The sequence below is a fragment of the Polypterus senegalus genome, chromosome 10 (assembly GCF_016835505.1).
Source record: "Polypterus senegalus isolate Bchr_013 chromosome 10, ASM1683550v1, whole genome shotgun sequence".
NCBI lineage: Eukaryota > Metazoa > Chordata > Cladistia > Polypteriformes > Polypteridae > Polypterus > Polypterus senegalus.
This window is the reverse complement of record NC_053163.1, coordinates 150,687,082-150,705,196: the sequence shown is the minus strand read 5'-3', so window position 1 is coordinate 150,705,196 and position 18,115 is coordinate 150,687,082. Positions and strand designations below refer to the sequence as shown.

Here is an 18,115-nt window from a genome sequence, read left to right as displayed (position 1 = left end):
TGATTTTAAAATCTTGTTGCTAGTTTTTAAATCTTTACATCCTATTTATCTGAATTGTGTGCTTTGCACCAGCCATCTAGAGTGCTTAGATCTTCTGGTCAGTTGTCTCTTGCTGTCCCTCGTACCAAATGTAAAACTAAGGGGGACAGGGCCTTTGCAGCTGCTGCTCCTCCCCTGTGGAACTCTTTACCTCATCACATAAACGAGTCGTCTAAAACTCCTTTTCTTTGTCTGTCAGTCAAGGAAGGATGTCTGGAGGATATAAGTGTTTTCATGCAAAAAACGGCAGAAAGTTATTATTTATCTGTTAGGCAGACCATCTGTATAAAGACTGAGAGACAGAAAACAGAATTAAAGACTTATTTCTATTCACTTGCATTCCATGACCTTCAGTAATACTGATGGTTTCCTCATTGAGATTATGTAACATTACGTCTATTTATTTAGGTCAAAGATAAAAGATAAGATTAAATCGAGACAACTTGAGAGAAAATGTCGTTATAAACCGTCGGTGCCTTCTGTGATCCTGGGAAATGTGAACTCACTACCAAATAAGATCGACGAACTGGGTGTGCTGGTGAAAAATGTCAGAACCTACAGAGAATGCAGCTTGCTGTGTTTTAGTGAAACGTGGCTAACGTCTATCATCCCAGATGCTAACGTGGAGCTACCCGGGTTTAGCACAGTTAAAGCGGACAGAGACGCAAGTACCTGCGGAAAGAAGAAAGGAGGAGGACTCGCTCTCTATGTCAATACAAAGTGGTGCAACTCAGGACATGTAAACGTTAAAATCTCCACTTGCTGCAGGGACATCGAACTGTTGGCCGTAAGTCTGCGTCCCTATTGCTTGCCCAGAGAGTTTGGACACGTGATTGTTGTTATTGTTTACATCCTCCCTCAAGCGAACGCGGAGATGGCGAGTGACGTCATCCATTCCGCAGTTGCTAAGTTACAAACGCAGCACCCTGAGGCACTTGTGCTAATCTCTGGAGACTTTAACCATGTAACACTGGACAAAACATTACCTACCTTCTCCCAGTATGTGGATTGTAACACTCGGGGAAACAGGACTATTGACGTACTGTATGCAAACGTTAAAGACGCATACAGCGCCACCCCGCTGCCTGCGCTTGGGAAAGCAGAACATAACCTGGTTCTGCTTCAGCCTCACTACAAACCAAGAGTGAGGGCGCTACCTACAACCACACGCTCATTCAGGAAGTGGTCCCCTGAGGAAGAGCAGGCTCTGAGAGACTGGAACTACGCACTGGGATATCCTGCAGGGGTCACATAGTGAGAACATTGAAGAGGCTGTTGACTGCACCACTGATTACATCAACTTCTGTATGGACATTGTGGTTCCAGTAAGAACAGTATGCTGCTATGCTAACAACAAGCCATGGATTACAAGTGACATCAAGGGCCTTTTAAACCAGAAGAAAAGGGCTTTTAAAGGAGGTGATCAGCATGAGCTGAGAAAGCTGGAGCAGAAGTTGCAGAACAACAGCATGAAGGAAGTGTGGGATGGGATGAAGATCATCACTGGCTGCAGCTCGAAGCGGGGTGCCACCATCGAGACAGACGTGGGGAGAGCAAACCAAATTAACAATTTCTTTAATAGGTTTGATCACTAACCCACTCTCACCACAGAGTACTGCATCCTCCAACCATCCTTCTGCTGATACCAGCATAGGTGAGACATCCCCACCCACAATTACAGCAGCCCATGTGAGCAGAGAGCTGAGGAGACTTCATGCCAGCAAAGCAGCAGGTCCAGATGGAGTATCGCCACAACTGCTGAAGGCCTGTGCGTTGGAACTGGGGAGTCCTCTACAGCGCATCTTCAACCTGAGCCTGGAATAGGGGAGAGTCCCGAGGCTTTGGAAAACATCTTGTATCACCCCTGTCCCAAAGGTATCACGTCCTAGTGAACTGAATGACTTCCGCCTGTTGCTTTGACGTCACATGTGACGAAGACCATGGAGCGGCTGCTGCTTCACCACCTGAGGCCACAGGTCCACCACGCCCTCGACCCTCTGCAGTTCGCATACCAGGAGAAGGTGGGCGCAGAGAATGCCATCATCTATATGCTACACCGATCCCTCTCCCACCTGGACAGAGGCAGTGGTGCTGTAAGAATTATGTTTCTGGACTTCTCTAGCGCCTTCAATACCATCCAACCTCTGCTCCTTAGAGACAAGCTGACTGAGATGGGAGTAGATTCACACCTGGTGGCATGGATTGTGGACTATCTTACAGACAGACCTCAGTATGTGCGTCTTTGGAACTGCAGGTCTGACATTGTGGTCAGCAATACAGGGGCGCTGCAGGGGACTGTACTTTCTCCGGTCCTGTTCAATCTATATACATCAGACTTCCAATATGACTCGGAGTCCTGCCACGTGCAAAAGTTCGCTGATGACACTGCTATTGTGGGCTGCATCAGGAGTGGGCAGGAGGAGGAGTACAGAAAGTTAATCAAAGACTTTGTTAAATGGTGCGACTCAAACCACTTACACCTTAACACCAGCAAGACCAAGGAGCTGGTGGTGGATTTTAGGAGGCCCAGGCCCCTCATGGACCCTGTGATCATCAGAGGTGACTGTGTGCAGAGGGTGCAGACCTTTAAATATCTGGGAGTGCAGCTGGATGACAAATTGGACTGGACTGCCAATACTGATGCTCTATGTAAGAAAGGTCAGAGCAGACTATACTTTCTGAGAAGGTTGGCATCCTTCAACATCTGCAGTAAGATGCTGCAGATGTTCTACCACATGGTTGTGGCGAGTGCCCTCTTCTACGCGGTGGTGTGCTGGGGTGAAAAGATGAAAGACGCCTCACGCCTGGACAAACCTATTAAGAAGGCAGGCTCTATTGTTGGAGTAAAGTTGGACAGTTTAACATCTGTGGCAGAGCGACGGGCATTAAGCAAACTCCTGTCAATCATGAAGAATCCACTGCATCCACTTAACAGTGTCATCTCCAGACAGAGGAGTAGCTTCAGTGACAGACTTTTGTCACTGTCCTGCTCCACTGACAGACTGAGGAGATCATTCCTCCCCCACACTATGCGACTCTTCAATTCCACCCGGGGGAGTAAATGCGAACATTACTCAAAAGTTATTGTCTGCTTTTTCATTTTTTTTATTTTTATTACTCTTTAATTTAATATTGTTTCTTTGTATCAGTATACTGCTGCTGGATTATGTGAATTTCCCCTTGGGATTAATAAAGTATCTATCTATCTATCTATCTATCTATCTATCTATCTATCTATCTATCTATCTATCTATCTATCTATTTTATTTCTATTTATGTTATTTGTATGTTTTCTTTTATTCTATTATTGTAAAGCACTTTGGCCACAGTATTCCTATGTTGTTTTAAATGTGCTATATAAATAAAGTTGACATTGACATTGACTCTAAGATTCCTTGCAACAGAAGAAGGCCTGATGAGAGCACCGTCAAGAGTGACTGAGCTGGTAAGTTGTGCTTCAGCGCCAATATGCAGGAGTTCAGTTTTGTTGCAGTTTTGTTTTAACGAGTTCTGCTCCATCCAGGTTTTTTGATTTCACTATGGCAAGATGTGAGCGAGAAAGCCCTGATGAGGTTTCACTTTTAACATTGGAGTCGCGTATCATCCGCCTAAAAATGATAACCCAGTCTCACAGCTTCGAGTGGGGAGCACACAGATACAGAAGAGCAGGGGGCTTGAGTATCAACAGTATGCACACTCAAGATTTCAATTTTTTTTTTTTGCCTTAATTATCATTTGTGTATATTTTGCACCTTCAAAGTAGTAGACATTTGTGTCAATCAAATGGTGCTAAACCACTGCTCCCCCCACAACCAAAATTCGATTTTACTTCCAGGTTGTAATGCGACAAAACAGGACAAACACCAAGAAGGATAAAGAGTTTCGCAGTAAGTTTTAAGGTGTTATTTTTTGTCATTGGGACCCCAGCACCATTTTGCTCAGTTCTAAAACACAACAGCAGTTTAGCTGACAGAATGTAACTTCATATGACAAATTATAATATGCAATGATTGTGAAATAATAACTCTAACTTGGAAAATGTCAAACTTATCCCGTAATAAGTAGCTGCAAAAGAAAATCAATGTTAGAAATAAATCTGTAAAAAAGCAAATCTTAAATAAAAAGAATAGACACGGCTGCTATTAAGCTATTAACAGTAACAACATCAAGGTGAGGGTGCCACCCATGCACATCAGAGAGCCACTCTAAAAGTGCTTCAACACGTGATACCACCCCGGGCCTAGAGGGGCCGCTGCCACTAACTGCCTTGTCTTTTTCTCCCTCCACAGTAGAGAGTAACCACCCAGTGACTCCGCCCCTTCCAGTCCTTGGGCTATTAAAACAAGACTGTCCAGAAGGAGGTGCCACTTCTTTCCCGAGCAACCAGAGTGAAGCCACTAAACAGCCATTATTATACCAGCCAGGCCATTTTAATTTTCTTTTTATGCCAACGAGCTTTTATTTTTATTCAGACTATTAAGTAAATGGGGACAGCCAAGTTGGAGCCCCAAAAATGTATTTTTGCTTGAGCCTGTCATTTCTTCGGACCCCGACAGGGGCAAAGCATGCAGCTGATGGAGGATATGCATGTTTTCTTGCAAAAAACGGCACAAAGTTATAATTTATCTGTTAGGCAGACCCTCTGTATAAAGACTGACAGACATTCAAAAATAATGGAGTTTATGGGGGGGGGCGCGTGAACAGCGTGTACTGCACCTGCAAAGGTCATTAGCACGTCACAGTTCTCCGTGGGTACGGTCTTCATCCAGGATTTGTGAGACATGATGTTACGTCCAGCTTGCACCAGCCTCTTCCCAAACAACTTATCTGAAAGGAAAAAGGGGGGGTGGAGGTAAGGATGAGAGAGAAAAAAAGAAGAGAAGTGAGAAATGAAGTAGAAATGGCAGAAAGAGAGGGCACGGAGAAAAGGGGGGCAAGCAGGGGTAGAGACAGAGAGTTCAGACACAACTGTCAACCCAGAAGTGATATGTGAGCTTCATCTGGACGGCAGCCCAGCCAAAGCGTTTAACAAATGCAAGTGCGCCAGCACCCAGCCCCCTCGTGCTGAAGTCATAGCGTCACCCACCTGAAATGAGTAACTTGAGAGTGCGGAGCGGGCAGCGCTTAACTCCTAAATACCCGGCACAGGAAAACGTAGACACCTGGGAAAGTCCTTTCAGTTTCCTGGAACTTAACTGTCACGAAGTGTCAGGTTAAAGGAGGACAGTCAGCCCAGGTCTAAATAGAGAGTGGGCTGCAACATGAGAACAGCTGGGTGGGCCGCAGCAAACAAACAAACTTCTAGCAGCAGAAGTTTAGATGCCACTGGAGTGGTGAATCATAGAAATTATAATGAGGCAATAGTGAACAAAAAGATGTGGAGAATGAAATTGAGGTTCTTCTTGATGACTGATCAAGGGGTTGGGTGGGCAGCTCAGATTCACATTTCTCTTTCTTTCTTTGTTTAGTGCAGAGAAGTCAAACTTGTGGTCCGGCCCTTTATCAGTAGTCAAAACACGTTCCATATGTCCAACGACCATTGGTAGTCTTCTCAAAGACTGCTTTTAATATGCATTTCATATTGTAAGTGCCATAACAGATGGGATGGAGTATGGTGTCTTATCCAGCCAGGAGGCCATTAGGTGGGAATAACATGGATGGAGGGGCAGGCTGGCTGGGTTGGGTTCCAGTCCTAATCCTAGTCGAGGAGTCAGAACAATGGAAGATCTGGGGATATCTGAATATCATTGACAATTCATCCCCCAACCTGAAAGGTGGCAGTTCTCCTTTGATGTACTGTATATACTCACGTTTAAGTCTGGGTTTGATTTTACTATATAATTTCTGGTGTTGCATAATGTTGGTCGTATAAATCGAATGCGGAAAACTCACGCTATTGGTCCAAGACATTATGATATGCTAACGCCCACCTGAGAGAGTAACCACGGAGCACACGGCCTTTTTGTTCTATGTATTGTGCCTACGTGATCACACAGTAATACCCAAACTACTCCAAAGCGACATTTGCACTGTTTTGTATTTTTTGCATCTCACACCATCATACACCTTTATTATAATTGCATCCCTTATCTACGAAGAAGCATTCGATCAGAAGAAGTCGTTGAAGTGGTGATGTGTCTGAGAAACTGGTGCGAGATTCGAGGAAGCAAGGAGATGTTCAAGACCCGACTTATACGCAAGTGTAAGTGCCAAGCAGGATTATCTGGCATCCCGTCCAGGATAGTTATGAGACCCTTATCCAGACGGGAGAACAAAAAAAAGGAACAGTGTGAGAAGCCTCCTATTTTGGAACATTTTAATACCCCCATCTGCTAGACGGCAGAATCCTAAAACCTCAGTAATCATGTGGACACTTGTAGGGCATGATGGGAGTAGTAGTGCTGTGTTTCAGGCCTGCTGGGTTCCTTGGGTGCTACCAGGGGGTGCTACAGGAATTCACCTTCCCTGTTTTTCTGGACTTTTGCTTTACCTGGAAGTGCCTCCATTGGTCTATGCCCTGGTGTAGGAAGTACTCCCGGGTCTGACATAAAAACAAGCCACCATCAAAGATTTGGGAGGAAGGAAAGCAACACTCACTGGAGGGAGATGGACGGAAAGAGAAGAAAGGAAGAATAACGTGATGGATAATTGTGTTTCTGCAACCTTTTCAAGAAACTTTCTGAGGTATTTGTATAATAAAAACCATTGTTTGGAAACCCCTGACGGTTGGTTCTGTCCAGAGTTTCAGGCTTGGTGGCACTCCCTATCTGTCACACCAGCTTGGGTATACGGAGTGTTGCCTGTTGCCCCGTGTTGGGGTCAAGCCACAAAAGCTTCAGGGTATCGCCAAGCTTCCTTATGACCTGGAAGGGTAATGCCGCGGCACCGAAAGTATTCTGCAATAAAAGGAAGCATTTCACCTCTCTAGGAGAGTCAGAGTCGGGAGGAAGTTGGATGACACTTGTTGGAGAGAGGTGAGAAGAAGAAAGAGAGAGAAAGGACTACGGTAATTGTATGGTGGACTGAAGGATCTAACCAGTCAAGGTCCTCTCAGTAAATAAAAAAACACAGTAATCCCTCCTCGATCGCGGGGGTTGCGTTCCAGACCCCCCCGCGATAGGTGAAAATCTGCGAAGTAGAAACCATATGTTTGTATGGTTATTTTTATATATTTTAATCTCTTATAAACTCTCCCACACTGTTTATAAATATTCCCCGCAGAGTTATACAGCATAATCCCTTTGTATTCTCTTAGATATTAGGTAAGATTCATTGAAATTATGTATGTAAACACACTGTTTATATACAGTAAAACCTAAATATTATTTTAAAGATATTGAGTGTCTCCGATATCACATGTTACAGCCATTACGATAGACATGCCACCAGCAATAAATACGTACAATGCAACAAAAATAGTATACAGTAAATGTGTGTGTACAGTGACACTAGACGTACGTACATGTACTAAGTACTGCAAGTAGAAAATTAATTATGGTTACTCACCAACAATGACACGATGACTTGTCCGATAACAATGAGTTTAGTTTTACTGCACAACAAAGGAGAGCGTTACAGCCCTTAAAGGAGCCACTTCAGGCGATTGTGTAGCACCGCCGTTGTTTTTCTTCAATCCAAATCCCTAAAGCAGATTCCATCCGGACTACTGCCTTACTACATCCACTTACAACTCGTTTTGCACCCTGGTTAAAAGGACACTGCGGCCGTAGATCTTATATTCCTTTCCTACTTTTTAAATAAAAAGAATCGTAGCCTTCAACAAATACAAAAGCGTTTACCTTTTGGCAATCGTTAACATCTTCCGTTTATGCTTGGGCACGGCCCCTGAAGCAGTAGCAGATCATTTTGGAGCCATAATGAAGGGCTTGACTATGCACAAAGATAAACACAAAAGAGCACAACTCTTTACACAGCGAAACACGTTGATGCTGAATGAGCGAGACGAGACTTCCTGGTTAACACTGCATTCAGCAAGCAGGAACTTAACTGCGTGCTCTGATTGGTTAGCTTCTCAGTCATCCGCCAATAGCGTCCCTTGTATGAAATCAACTGGGCAAACCAACTGAGGAAGCATGTACAGGAAGTAAAAAGACACATTGTCCGCAGCGAAAAATCTGCGTTATATATTTAGTTATGCTTTCATATAAAATCTGCGATAGAGCGAAACCGCGAAAGTCAAAGCGCGATATAGCGAGGGATTACTGTATTTTAAATCCGGAACTGTCTTGGGGGCATTGTGTTTTGGGGTTTGGGGCACAGCAGCACCCCCTTGTGGCCAGAATATAAAGATTGCATCAGTATATAATTTACACCTGGCATTAACTGCAGACTTTTGTTTCTCCTTCACCTCCATGTCTCGGTAGTTTTTTTCCAGAGTCCTAAAACTCTTTGTGTAAAAGAAGAGCTTCCTGGCTTCAGTCCTAAATACTCTACTCCTTAATGTCCACTGGTGTCCTTGATTTCTTTATTCACCCTTAAAGGATACGTCTGGTATTTTTCAAGTCAAAGTTACATCTTCACAAAGATGCTATACAAGCATTTGCCACACAAAATTGTGTTCTAAAGGTAAACACTTTCTGTAAATTAAAAAAAAAACTTATCTTGCCCACACTGGCCCTTTACATTGGAGGCTATGGTGACATACACTGCAATCAGGAAGTACAGTAACACTTTATAAGTTTAATATTTTTATTAAAAGAATTTACTTTAAATGAATGATCTCAATCCATAATACTGGAATGCGCAGGAAGATTAATGCCACATTCAAATAAAACTTGTAACTCGACATTTCTGATCCAAGACTCAGAAAATGGAAAGAAAACGCACCACAAACTTGGAGTTCCTACTCACAAACTCTGGCCTGGTCTCTCAAGTCCGAGTTTGTCCGGCTTTAGCTTATGACGTCAAATCAAGATGGAGACGTACACTGTGATAAGGAAGTACAGTAACACTTTAGAGGTTTCATTTATTTAGTAGAAGAATTTATTTTAAATTAATTAACTCAATCCATAATACTGAATTTTGAGAAGGTAAACATTACGTTACCAGAACGAACAGTCACGGACTAACCAACATTAACTCGATACATACTTGTGTTTGTATATTGTGCTCAATGGATGCTTTGTGTAATTTTTTTCCAAGCAGAAATAGACCTATTAATCAAGGCCAAGAGCAAAAAATTGTTTTTAGACACAACAACATACTTTTTGCACCTTTCTTGCTCAGTGGTTTCTTCTTCCGGATTGTAGAAAGTATTAAGTTAACATTTGCTGCTGAAAACAGCAGCTTTCACTTTCCTACTTGCGCAATTGTGTTTTCTAACATACCAGCTCTGCAGTATAACAAATGCAGTATACGTGGTGAGCCAACATGCACCGCTGGTCTTCTTCTAAAATGGCAGAGTTTCATAATGTCGGTGCATTTTTTAAAATTATATATATAAACTATTTTACAATGCGTGTGTAATCGCAAGACGTGGATCAATACTCGACAAGTGTGTTGGCATTCCAAAAAGTATTTGTTAAGTTTTTAAGCTTCTCCTTCATGCCCCATTGACTCCAATGTAAAGCACCAGTGAAGGCAAGATATTTTTTTTTAATTTAAAGAAAGCACTTAACTTTATATCACAATTTTGTGAGACATATGAATGTATAGAATATCTGTGAAGAAATAACTTTGACTTGAAAAATACCAAACTTATCCTTTAAGCTGAAAGAATTCTGCTAGATGTACTTTACCAATGCCTTTGAGGATTTTGAAGACCTGTTTTAGGTCCCCAAAGAGCCTCATCTTCTGGAGACTAAACGGGTTTAATTCTCTGAGTTAGTAGGACATGCCCTTAAGTCCCATGATGCACTTGGTTGCTCTCCACTACACAACTTCAAGTGCTACTATACCTCTTTTGTAGCATGGTGACCAGAATTGCACACAATACTAATGTTGCACTATCACTACTTCATTATTTAGTCTTGATTTATGTTCAACAGTTTTTTATGATGTAACCTAACATTTTATTTGCCTTTTCAATTAATTCTGCAAATTGCTTAAGTGACGAAACCATTGTGGCAACATAAACCCCTAAATCCTTCTCAGTTGCTTCCTGTAGTACAATGTCTCCCATTTTGTATTAAATTCTAATATAAAACCTTGTATAAATAACACATACATTACAGAAAACAGTTGTGCTGTTTAAAAAGGACACTGTTATGTTTCAACCAGGGTTTATCCCCTAGTTTGTGTTCAAATTCCTATTTTATGTCACGTTGGTTCATGTTTGATTCCTTTGTTTATGCTAACATTGTTATTTATGTTTATTATTTGTTTGATTAGCTTTGTTTACTATTATTTTTATATGTAGCCATGTTTATTTTATGCTGGTCTTTAAATTTAGTGGGTGGTTCCCTAAGAGGCGGAGCCACCTGTCCATTACCATTGAGGAACCACCTTCAGAGGCCATGTTTATTTTACTATGGTCTTTAAAGAACAAGAAAAAAAAGGAGCTGGTGGTGGATTTTAGGAGGCCTAGGCCCCTTATGGACCCTGTGATCATCAGAGGTGACTGTGTGCAGAGGGTGCAGACCTTTAAATATCTGGGAGTGCAGCTGGATGCCAAATTGGACTGGACTGCCAATACTGATGCTCTATGTAAGAAAGGTCAGAGCCGACTATACTTTCTGAGAAGGTTGGCATCCTTCAACATCTGCAGTAAGATGCTGCAGATGTTCTACCAGACGGTTGTAGCGAGTGCCCTCTTCTACGCGGTGGTGTGCTGGGGTGGCAGCATAAAGATGAAAGACGCCTCACGCCTGGACAAACTTGTTAAGAAGGCAGGCTCTATTGTAGGAGTAAAGTTGGACAGTTTAACATCTGTAGCAGAGTGACGGGCGCTGAGCAAACTCCTGTCAATCATGAAGAATCCACTGCATCCACTGAACAGTGTCATCTCCAGGCAGAGGAGTAGCTCCACTGACAGACTGAGGAGATCGTTCCTCCCCCACACTATGCGACTCTTCAATTCCACCCGGGGGAGTAAATGCTAACATTAATTTTATTTTAATTCTTTTAATTTTTATTACTATTTAATTTAATATTGTTTCTTTGTATCAGTATACTGCTGCTGGATTATGTGAATTTACCCTTGGGATTAATAAAGTATCTATCTATCTATCTATCTATCTATCTAAATTTTGTGGGTGGTTCCCTAAGAGGCGGGGTCACATGTCCATCATCATTGAGGGACCGCCTTCAGAGCTCTTATGTCTAACTGTTATTTGTAGATCACAGCTCTGCCGTCAACACTGTAATTCCATCCTTACTGATTCCCCAAGCTCCTCAACCTGGGTCTCAGTGCCTCTCGGATGTTGGACTTTCTGACTGGCAGACCCAAGCAGGTACGGATTGGCAAACACAGCTCCTCCATGCTGATTTTGAACAACTGCACCACCAACTTGGTTCCCTGCTGTACTCTCTGTTCATCTACGACTGTATGACCAGACCATCATAAAGTTTGCTGATGATTCCACCATCATAGACTTGATCAAAGATAATGTTGAGGCAGCCTATCGAGAGAAGACTAAGGTCCTGTCCGAATGGTGTCAGCACAATAACCTCTCTCTGACTGTCAGCAGAATGTCAGCAAGACTAAAGAATGGCAATTGATTTCAGGAAGCAGAAGGTAAATCACACCCCCACTTACACTGGAAAGAGCCACCAGTTTTAAATTCTTGGGTGTGTAGCAGTCCGGTGCTGCACAGAATCACACTGTCAAAGAGACGGTGATTTATTGTTTTTTTTGATGGGGATTTTAAGAACACACCCAGCCTTGGCCCATCCCGCACTCACTCACAGACAGAGTCACAAAATTCTATAAATCAAATAAATGCATGAATAATATATTAACCTTCCCCCCAAATATAACACACAATAATAAAGTTAACAATAAACACCCATGACAATGTCCATGAATCAGTCCCAATGCAGCAGTAACAGAAGGAGTGGTATGGAGTGAAAGATGACAGTCCTGGGAATAGCTTTCCGTAAGTAATGTAATTAACAGTTCAACCGGTAGTCCTGATACGGCGAGGGTTGAGATTTGGTGAGCGCTCCCTCCAATGAACCATGATGACCAAACCAACACTACTCATGTGACAGGCAGGCATGAGACACTCCATACATCCTTACAGGTTCACGATCCAAAGTAGAAACTATATTCCACAGGAATTATGGCAGACGAGACAAACGGGTGAGCAGAAACACAGACAATGGCCTCCTTTGCGTTTTAGATGGCTTTTTTTTTAAGGTTCCCTCTGGCTCCTCTTATCCCCAGCTGCCCCTGCATTCTCCTCAAACATCCAATCAGTGCAATACCCTTGGGGCAGCTGGGAAGTGGAATCCTTTAAATTGTAGCACTGCTACAGGGGTTACCAACATTGACAATCTAAGGTGGACAAAACACAGTACAGCAGACACCAAAAAGGACCACCAGCGACATTACTTTCTTAGAAGTCCGAGGAAGGCCCAAATGTCTCCAGCAGCCTTCATCGACTTGTATAAATGAACTGTGGGGTCCATCCTGACTGGCTGCATGGTGTGCTGGTATGGCAACAGTTCAGCTATGGACCACAAGGCATTGCAGAGGGTGGTGAAAACAGCACAGATCATCATGGGGACATGGATACCATCTCTGAAGGGCACATCTGTCTGAGAAAGGCAAAACGACCTATAAAAGACCCTACCTTCCTGCCATGGACCTTCCATCAGACAGGCACTACAGAACTATTAACACCTGAACTGTGGGATATAAGAACATGTTCTACAGCAGGTAATGAGGCTGCTCACCTGTCATATGTGATAAGATGTCTGGAAACAACTGAGTGAGTGAAGTGTCACCTCCTCTGTGATTCCTGTGTATGTAATGGTATGCTTAGTGTTATTTACTATGATTATTATTAACATTAGATATGAGTTCAAGCTATTTCTCTTTACATTGGTTATTGTGTCTGCAAGGAACATTACTCTAGTAACGATTTCACCATACATTGTATATGTGACAATAAAATGACCTTCAACACGTCAAACAATATTTAATTGTAAAAAAATACACAGGTCGAAAAAACAAAACACAATTTCCACTGTATCCCAAGATCCCTTTGGGCTTTCCTTCGAGACCTCAGTTTCTGCCCGCATTCCAAACCATACATTTTAGATTGACTGGCATCTCAAAACTGGTCAAGGCAGGTATGAGACAGGATGGCATCCAGGTAATTCAGGTCAGGTTAGGGAGCCGCACTCACCACACAATGAAACAGCTCAGGATGCTGGTTGGCTACCACCCAAGACAGACACACGGCCCAGTCCCACCCTCCAGAAATGACCATCTATCATGTGTTATGTGGGCATCCCCTTGGCCTAGTCCAGCCACTGGTCTTCAACAATGAAGGTCCTGCGAACTGGATCACTCTCGAGGAATCGTGCCACATGGTCATAGAGCTGTAAGTGACGTTCCCTCACAATGTGCCTCATTTGAGTGTTTGATATACCAAAAATATAGCTCTCTAGCCCAGATAATAAATTAACGAAGAATTTCCATTAATTTTTAAAGGCACCATACAGTTAGTTTCAGTCCACAGGGCACAAGGAGCTACGGGTTTCCTCTCACATCTCTTAAGTTAATCTTTCAAGTTGCACGTTCCTAGCAATTTGCACAGTTCCAAGCTTAACCCCCCTCCTCCACCCCCCAATCCCACAAATGTCAAAGCTCTATGGTTCCTTGCCTCGTAAGGATACACACATTCAGAACTGGGCTGCCACCCAAACACATTAACAGACCACTTCTGCTTAATCCCTTCATTTCATCTGTCAAGTAAACACTGAGATGGTCCTTGACATTATTGATGAATGCAGCTTAGTGTCTTTAGCATCTGAATGAAAGCAAATGTCTACTAATTGGAGACAGCATTGTAAACCGACTTCAAAGAACTTTTCAGGTATGGAAGACAGACATTTTTGAGATAGAACATCTCATCTAATCTTCTTCTTCTTTTTCTTTCGGCTGCTCCCGTTAGGATCCTCTTCTTCCATATCTTTCTGTCCTCGTCATCTTGTTCTGTTACCCCCATCACCTGCATGTCCTGTCTCACCACATCCATAAACCTTCTCTTAGGCCTTCCTTTTTTCCTCTTCCCTGGCAGCTCTATCCTTAGTATCCTTCTCCCAATATACCCAGCATCTCTCCTCAGCACATGTCCAAACCAAAGCAATCTCACCTCTCTGACTTTGTCTCCCAACCGTCCAACTTGATCTGACCCCATAATGTCCTCATTTCAAATCCGGTCCATCCTTGTCACGCCCAATGCAAATCTTAGCATCTTTAACTCTGCCACCTCCAGCTCTGTCTCCTGCTTTCTGGTCAGTGCCATCGTCTCCAGCCCATATAACATAGCTGGTCTCACTACCATCCTGTAGACCTTCCCTTTCACTCTTGCTGATATCCGTCTGTCACAAATCACTCCTGACACTCTTCTCCACCCACTCCACCCTGCCTGCACTCTCTTTTTCACTTCTCTTCCACAATCCCCGTTACTCTGTATTGTTGATCCCAAGTATTTAAACTCATCCACCTTTGCCAACTCTACTCCTTGCATCCTCACCAATCCGCTGATCTCCCTCTTATTTACACACATGTATTCTCATCTCATCTCCTGAAACTGCTTTTTCAGCTGCAGGTCTCGGTGGCACTATGCCATAGTCTCGTGGGGCCAGACGTGAGTCTCAAATGAGAACACGCATCTGGGGACAATCTTATGTAGTGAATAGTGGTGAAATCTGTAAAGGCCAACAGGGCTTCTTCCTAAAACATCCGCCCTCAACTCCTTCAGTCCGTGCATTTTAAACCACAGCCGGGATTTCAGGGAAAGAGCAAAAGAAACAAAACAAAAGACTTGACTCTGAGAGAAAATAAAAAACTAAAATTGCTTTTATCAGTTGAGGAGTTCGGTAGCGTAAGGGAACTGAAGATTAATAATTAATCTGTACATTGTAATGAGAGTGGAGATGGACAGAGAAACAGACACACACAGACGTAGACCACCACAGCTCCACACGTTTGAGAAGTGCCTCCCTCTGCTATGATACCTTTCTGTATTTTGTCACGGTATGTTTGCATTTCCACTTAGAAAGTAACGTTACATTTCTTTAGCTATTTATTAGACGTGGAGTCAGAATGTGGATGTTGTGGACCTTCGTCGTGCTTTACTGGTGTCTTTGTATTCTGCTGGAGTCCAGGCAGGTGGTGCAAGTGCATTGAGAAGGGTGGAGATTACAGTGAGAAAGGACATTATCGGTTTTAAGGTTCATTGCCATTTTCTAATAAATCCCATTTTCTAACTTTAGCTTGACTCCCCCTCGCATTATATTAAATTGGGTTGCACATAAGTGCAGTGGTTAGGGTTAGGGTTCAGATTAAGTGTGGATGTGTGTGTAAGCGCTCCCTGTCATGAATTAGTGCGAGGTCCAGAGCTGTCTCCTTAATTGTTATTCTCTTTTGTTTTATTCTATCGTATTCTATTATGGGCTCTGCTGTGTTACAGATCCAGCATCTTGAGTTTTTCGTCTGTGTGGGTTTTGCTTTGGGTTATTATAATGGTTTTGTCTCATACCATCCCTAAAGACTTGTAGGCTGGATTATCTGGCAATTTCAAACAGGTCCCAGTATGAGTGTATGTGTGAGTGGCCCCAATGATGAACTGGAGTCCTCTCCAGGGTTGCTTCCTGCCAGTTACTGATACACTTGGCACCCTACTCAGAACCTGCAAGTCTGTAAGTACATTAGAACAATCTAGACGAGGACAGGCCATTTACCCCAGTAAATCTTGCCACTCCTACCCACTTAATTCTTCTAAAATGACATCAAATTGTGTTCTGAAGGTCCCTAAAGTCCTTCTGTCACCCACACTACTTGGTCATTTATTCCATGTGATTCCCTGCGTAACAAAAAACTTCCTAATGTTTGTGTAAAATTTACCCTTATCAAATTTTCAACTTTGTCCCCGTGTTACTGATGAACTCCTTTTAAAGTCCCAGTCTTGATCCACTGGACTAATTCCCTTCATAATTTTAAACACTTCACTCAGGTCTCCTCTTATAAACTCTAAAGGCTCAGCTCTTTTAATCTTTCCTCATAACTCATCCCCTGTAGCCCTGAATCAGCCCTGTCGCTCTTCTCTGGACCTTTTCTAGTGCTGCTATGTCCTTTTTGTAACCTGGAGACCAAAACTGCCCACAGGACTCCAGATGAGGCCTCACCAGTGTGTTATAAAGCTTCAGCAGAACCTCCTGTGACTTGTACTCCACATGTCAAGGCGCTATATAACCTGACATTCTATTAGCCTTCTTAACTCTTTGAGGGTGCAGTTTTCTTAAATGGATACAAAGCAAGGGATTCACAAAGAAATCAACATAAACTCGTGAGCAGCGTGCCATGCCTGCCAGTTTACCAGGAATGCACAACAGGCCGGCTGCCAGGCTGTCTTTGCGTGTTGGGGGCGGCAGTTGCGGTTGCGGTGTATCGAAATCTGGTTTGTACCTTGTGTCCTTCTAAGTGGCTGTCCTCCCAGGCGAACATTTCCACAGGCACGTCACCTACACAAACCTGTTCAACACAACAATTAGCTGGGGACCGGTCAGCTGATGCTGGTACCTCACATTCGTTTTCGATCACTTGTATCAAAATCGGAGTTCGACAAAGTCCATTTCAGCGACACTATACAAAATGTCATCTACAGAGTATGTTGCTTTATGCATTTACTTTGATCTCTCGCCCGATGTCGAAGCCATTTGTGCTGCTGTTTGCTCCTCGCTACTCACATGAGTGCAGGGAATCTCAGTCAGACCAATGAAGTTAACTTTCCTTCTAGCAAAAAGAGTCCAACTAAAACATAACAGAGGGTTTTGTCACTGTTTAGAGCTGATTACCACCGTCAACCCCTCCTTTTGATAAAAGTCGACCTCCGCCCTGAAAGAGTTAATGGCTTCTGAACATTGTCTGGCAGTTGACAGCGTAGAGTCCACTATGACTCTTACATCCTTCTCATGAGGTGAGCTCTCAATTTTCAGACCTCTCATTGTGTATTCAAACCTCACATTTTTACTTTATACATGTAGTGAAATGTCAAACAAAATGACATCTTTTATTGGCTAACTAAAAAGATTACAATATGCAAGCTTTCTTTAAACTCAGTAGAATATAAGAATTTATAGTAGTCATTAAATGTGTGCATTATATTTTTATGGTCAATGATTTTGTCTCCGTTTGTGCTGGTAATCTCGCCTGAAGAGTTGCCCCAAAAGCTTGCATATTGTAATCTCTTCAGTTAGCCAATAAAAGGGGTCATTTTGCTTGACTTCTGACTACATTCATAATGGCTAACACGGTACAACACCCCAGTATTGCGTCATACATACAGTGGTGTGAAAAACTATTTGCCCCCTTCCTGATTTCTTATTCTTTTGCATGTTTGTCACACAAAATGTTTCTGATCATCAAACACATTTAACCATTAGTCAAATATAACACAAGTAAACACAAAATGCAGTTTTTAAATGATGGTTTTTATTATTTAGGGAGAAAAAAATCCAAACCTACATGGCCCTGTGTGAAAAAGTAATTGCCCCCTGAACCTAATAACTGGTTGGGCCACCCATAGCAGCAATAACTGCAATCAAGCGTCTGCGATAACTTGCAATGAGTCTTTTACAGCGCTCTGGAGGAATTTTGGCCCTCTCATCTTTGCAGAATTGTTGTAATTCAGCTTTATTTAAGGGTTTTCTAGCATGAACCGCCTTTTTAAGGTCATGCCATAGCATCTCAATTGGATTCAGGTCAGGACTTTGACTAGGCCACTCCAAAGTCTTCATTTTGTTTTTCTTCAGCCATTCAGAGGTGGATTTGCTGGTGTGTTTTGGGTCATTGTCCTGTTGCAGCACCCAAGATCGCTTCAGCTTGAGTTGACGAACAGATGGCCGGACATTCTCCTTCAGGATTTTTGGTAGACAGTAG

At 42.8% G+C, this 18,115-nt stretch overlaps 1 protein-coding gene across 3 annotated transcripts in view; it reads right to left on the bottom strand.

The window, feature by feature from the left end:
* Positions 1 to 18,115, bottom strand: part of ano8b (anoctamin 8b) — a 200,341-nt gene that overhangs the window by 97,205 nt on the left and 85,021 nt on the right. For all 3 annotated transcript variants that reach the window (XM_039767063.1, XM_039767061.1, XM_039767062.1), the window contains exon 2: positions 4,756 to 4,866. In XM_039767063.1, the coding sequence (XP_039622997.1) occupies positions 4,756 to 4,822 (67 nt within the window). In that variant the 5' untranslated portion in view covers positions 4,823 to 4,866. The remainder of the gene's footprint in view (positions 1 to 4,755; positions 4,867 to 18,115) is intronic.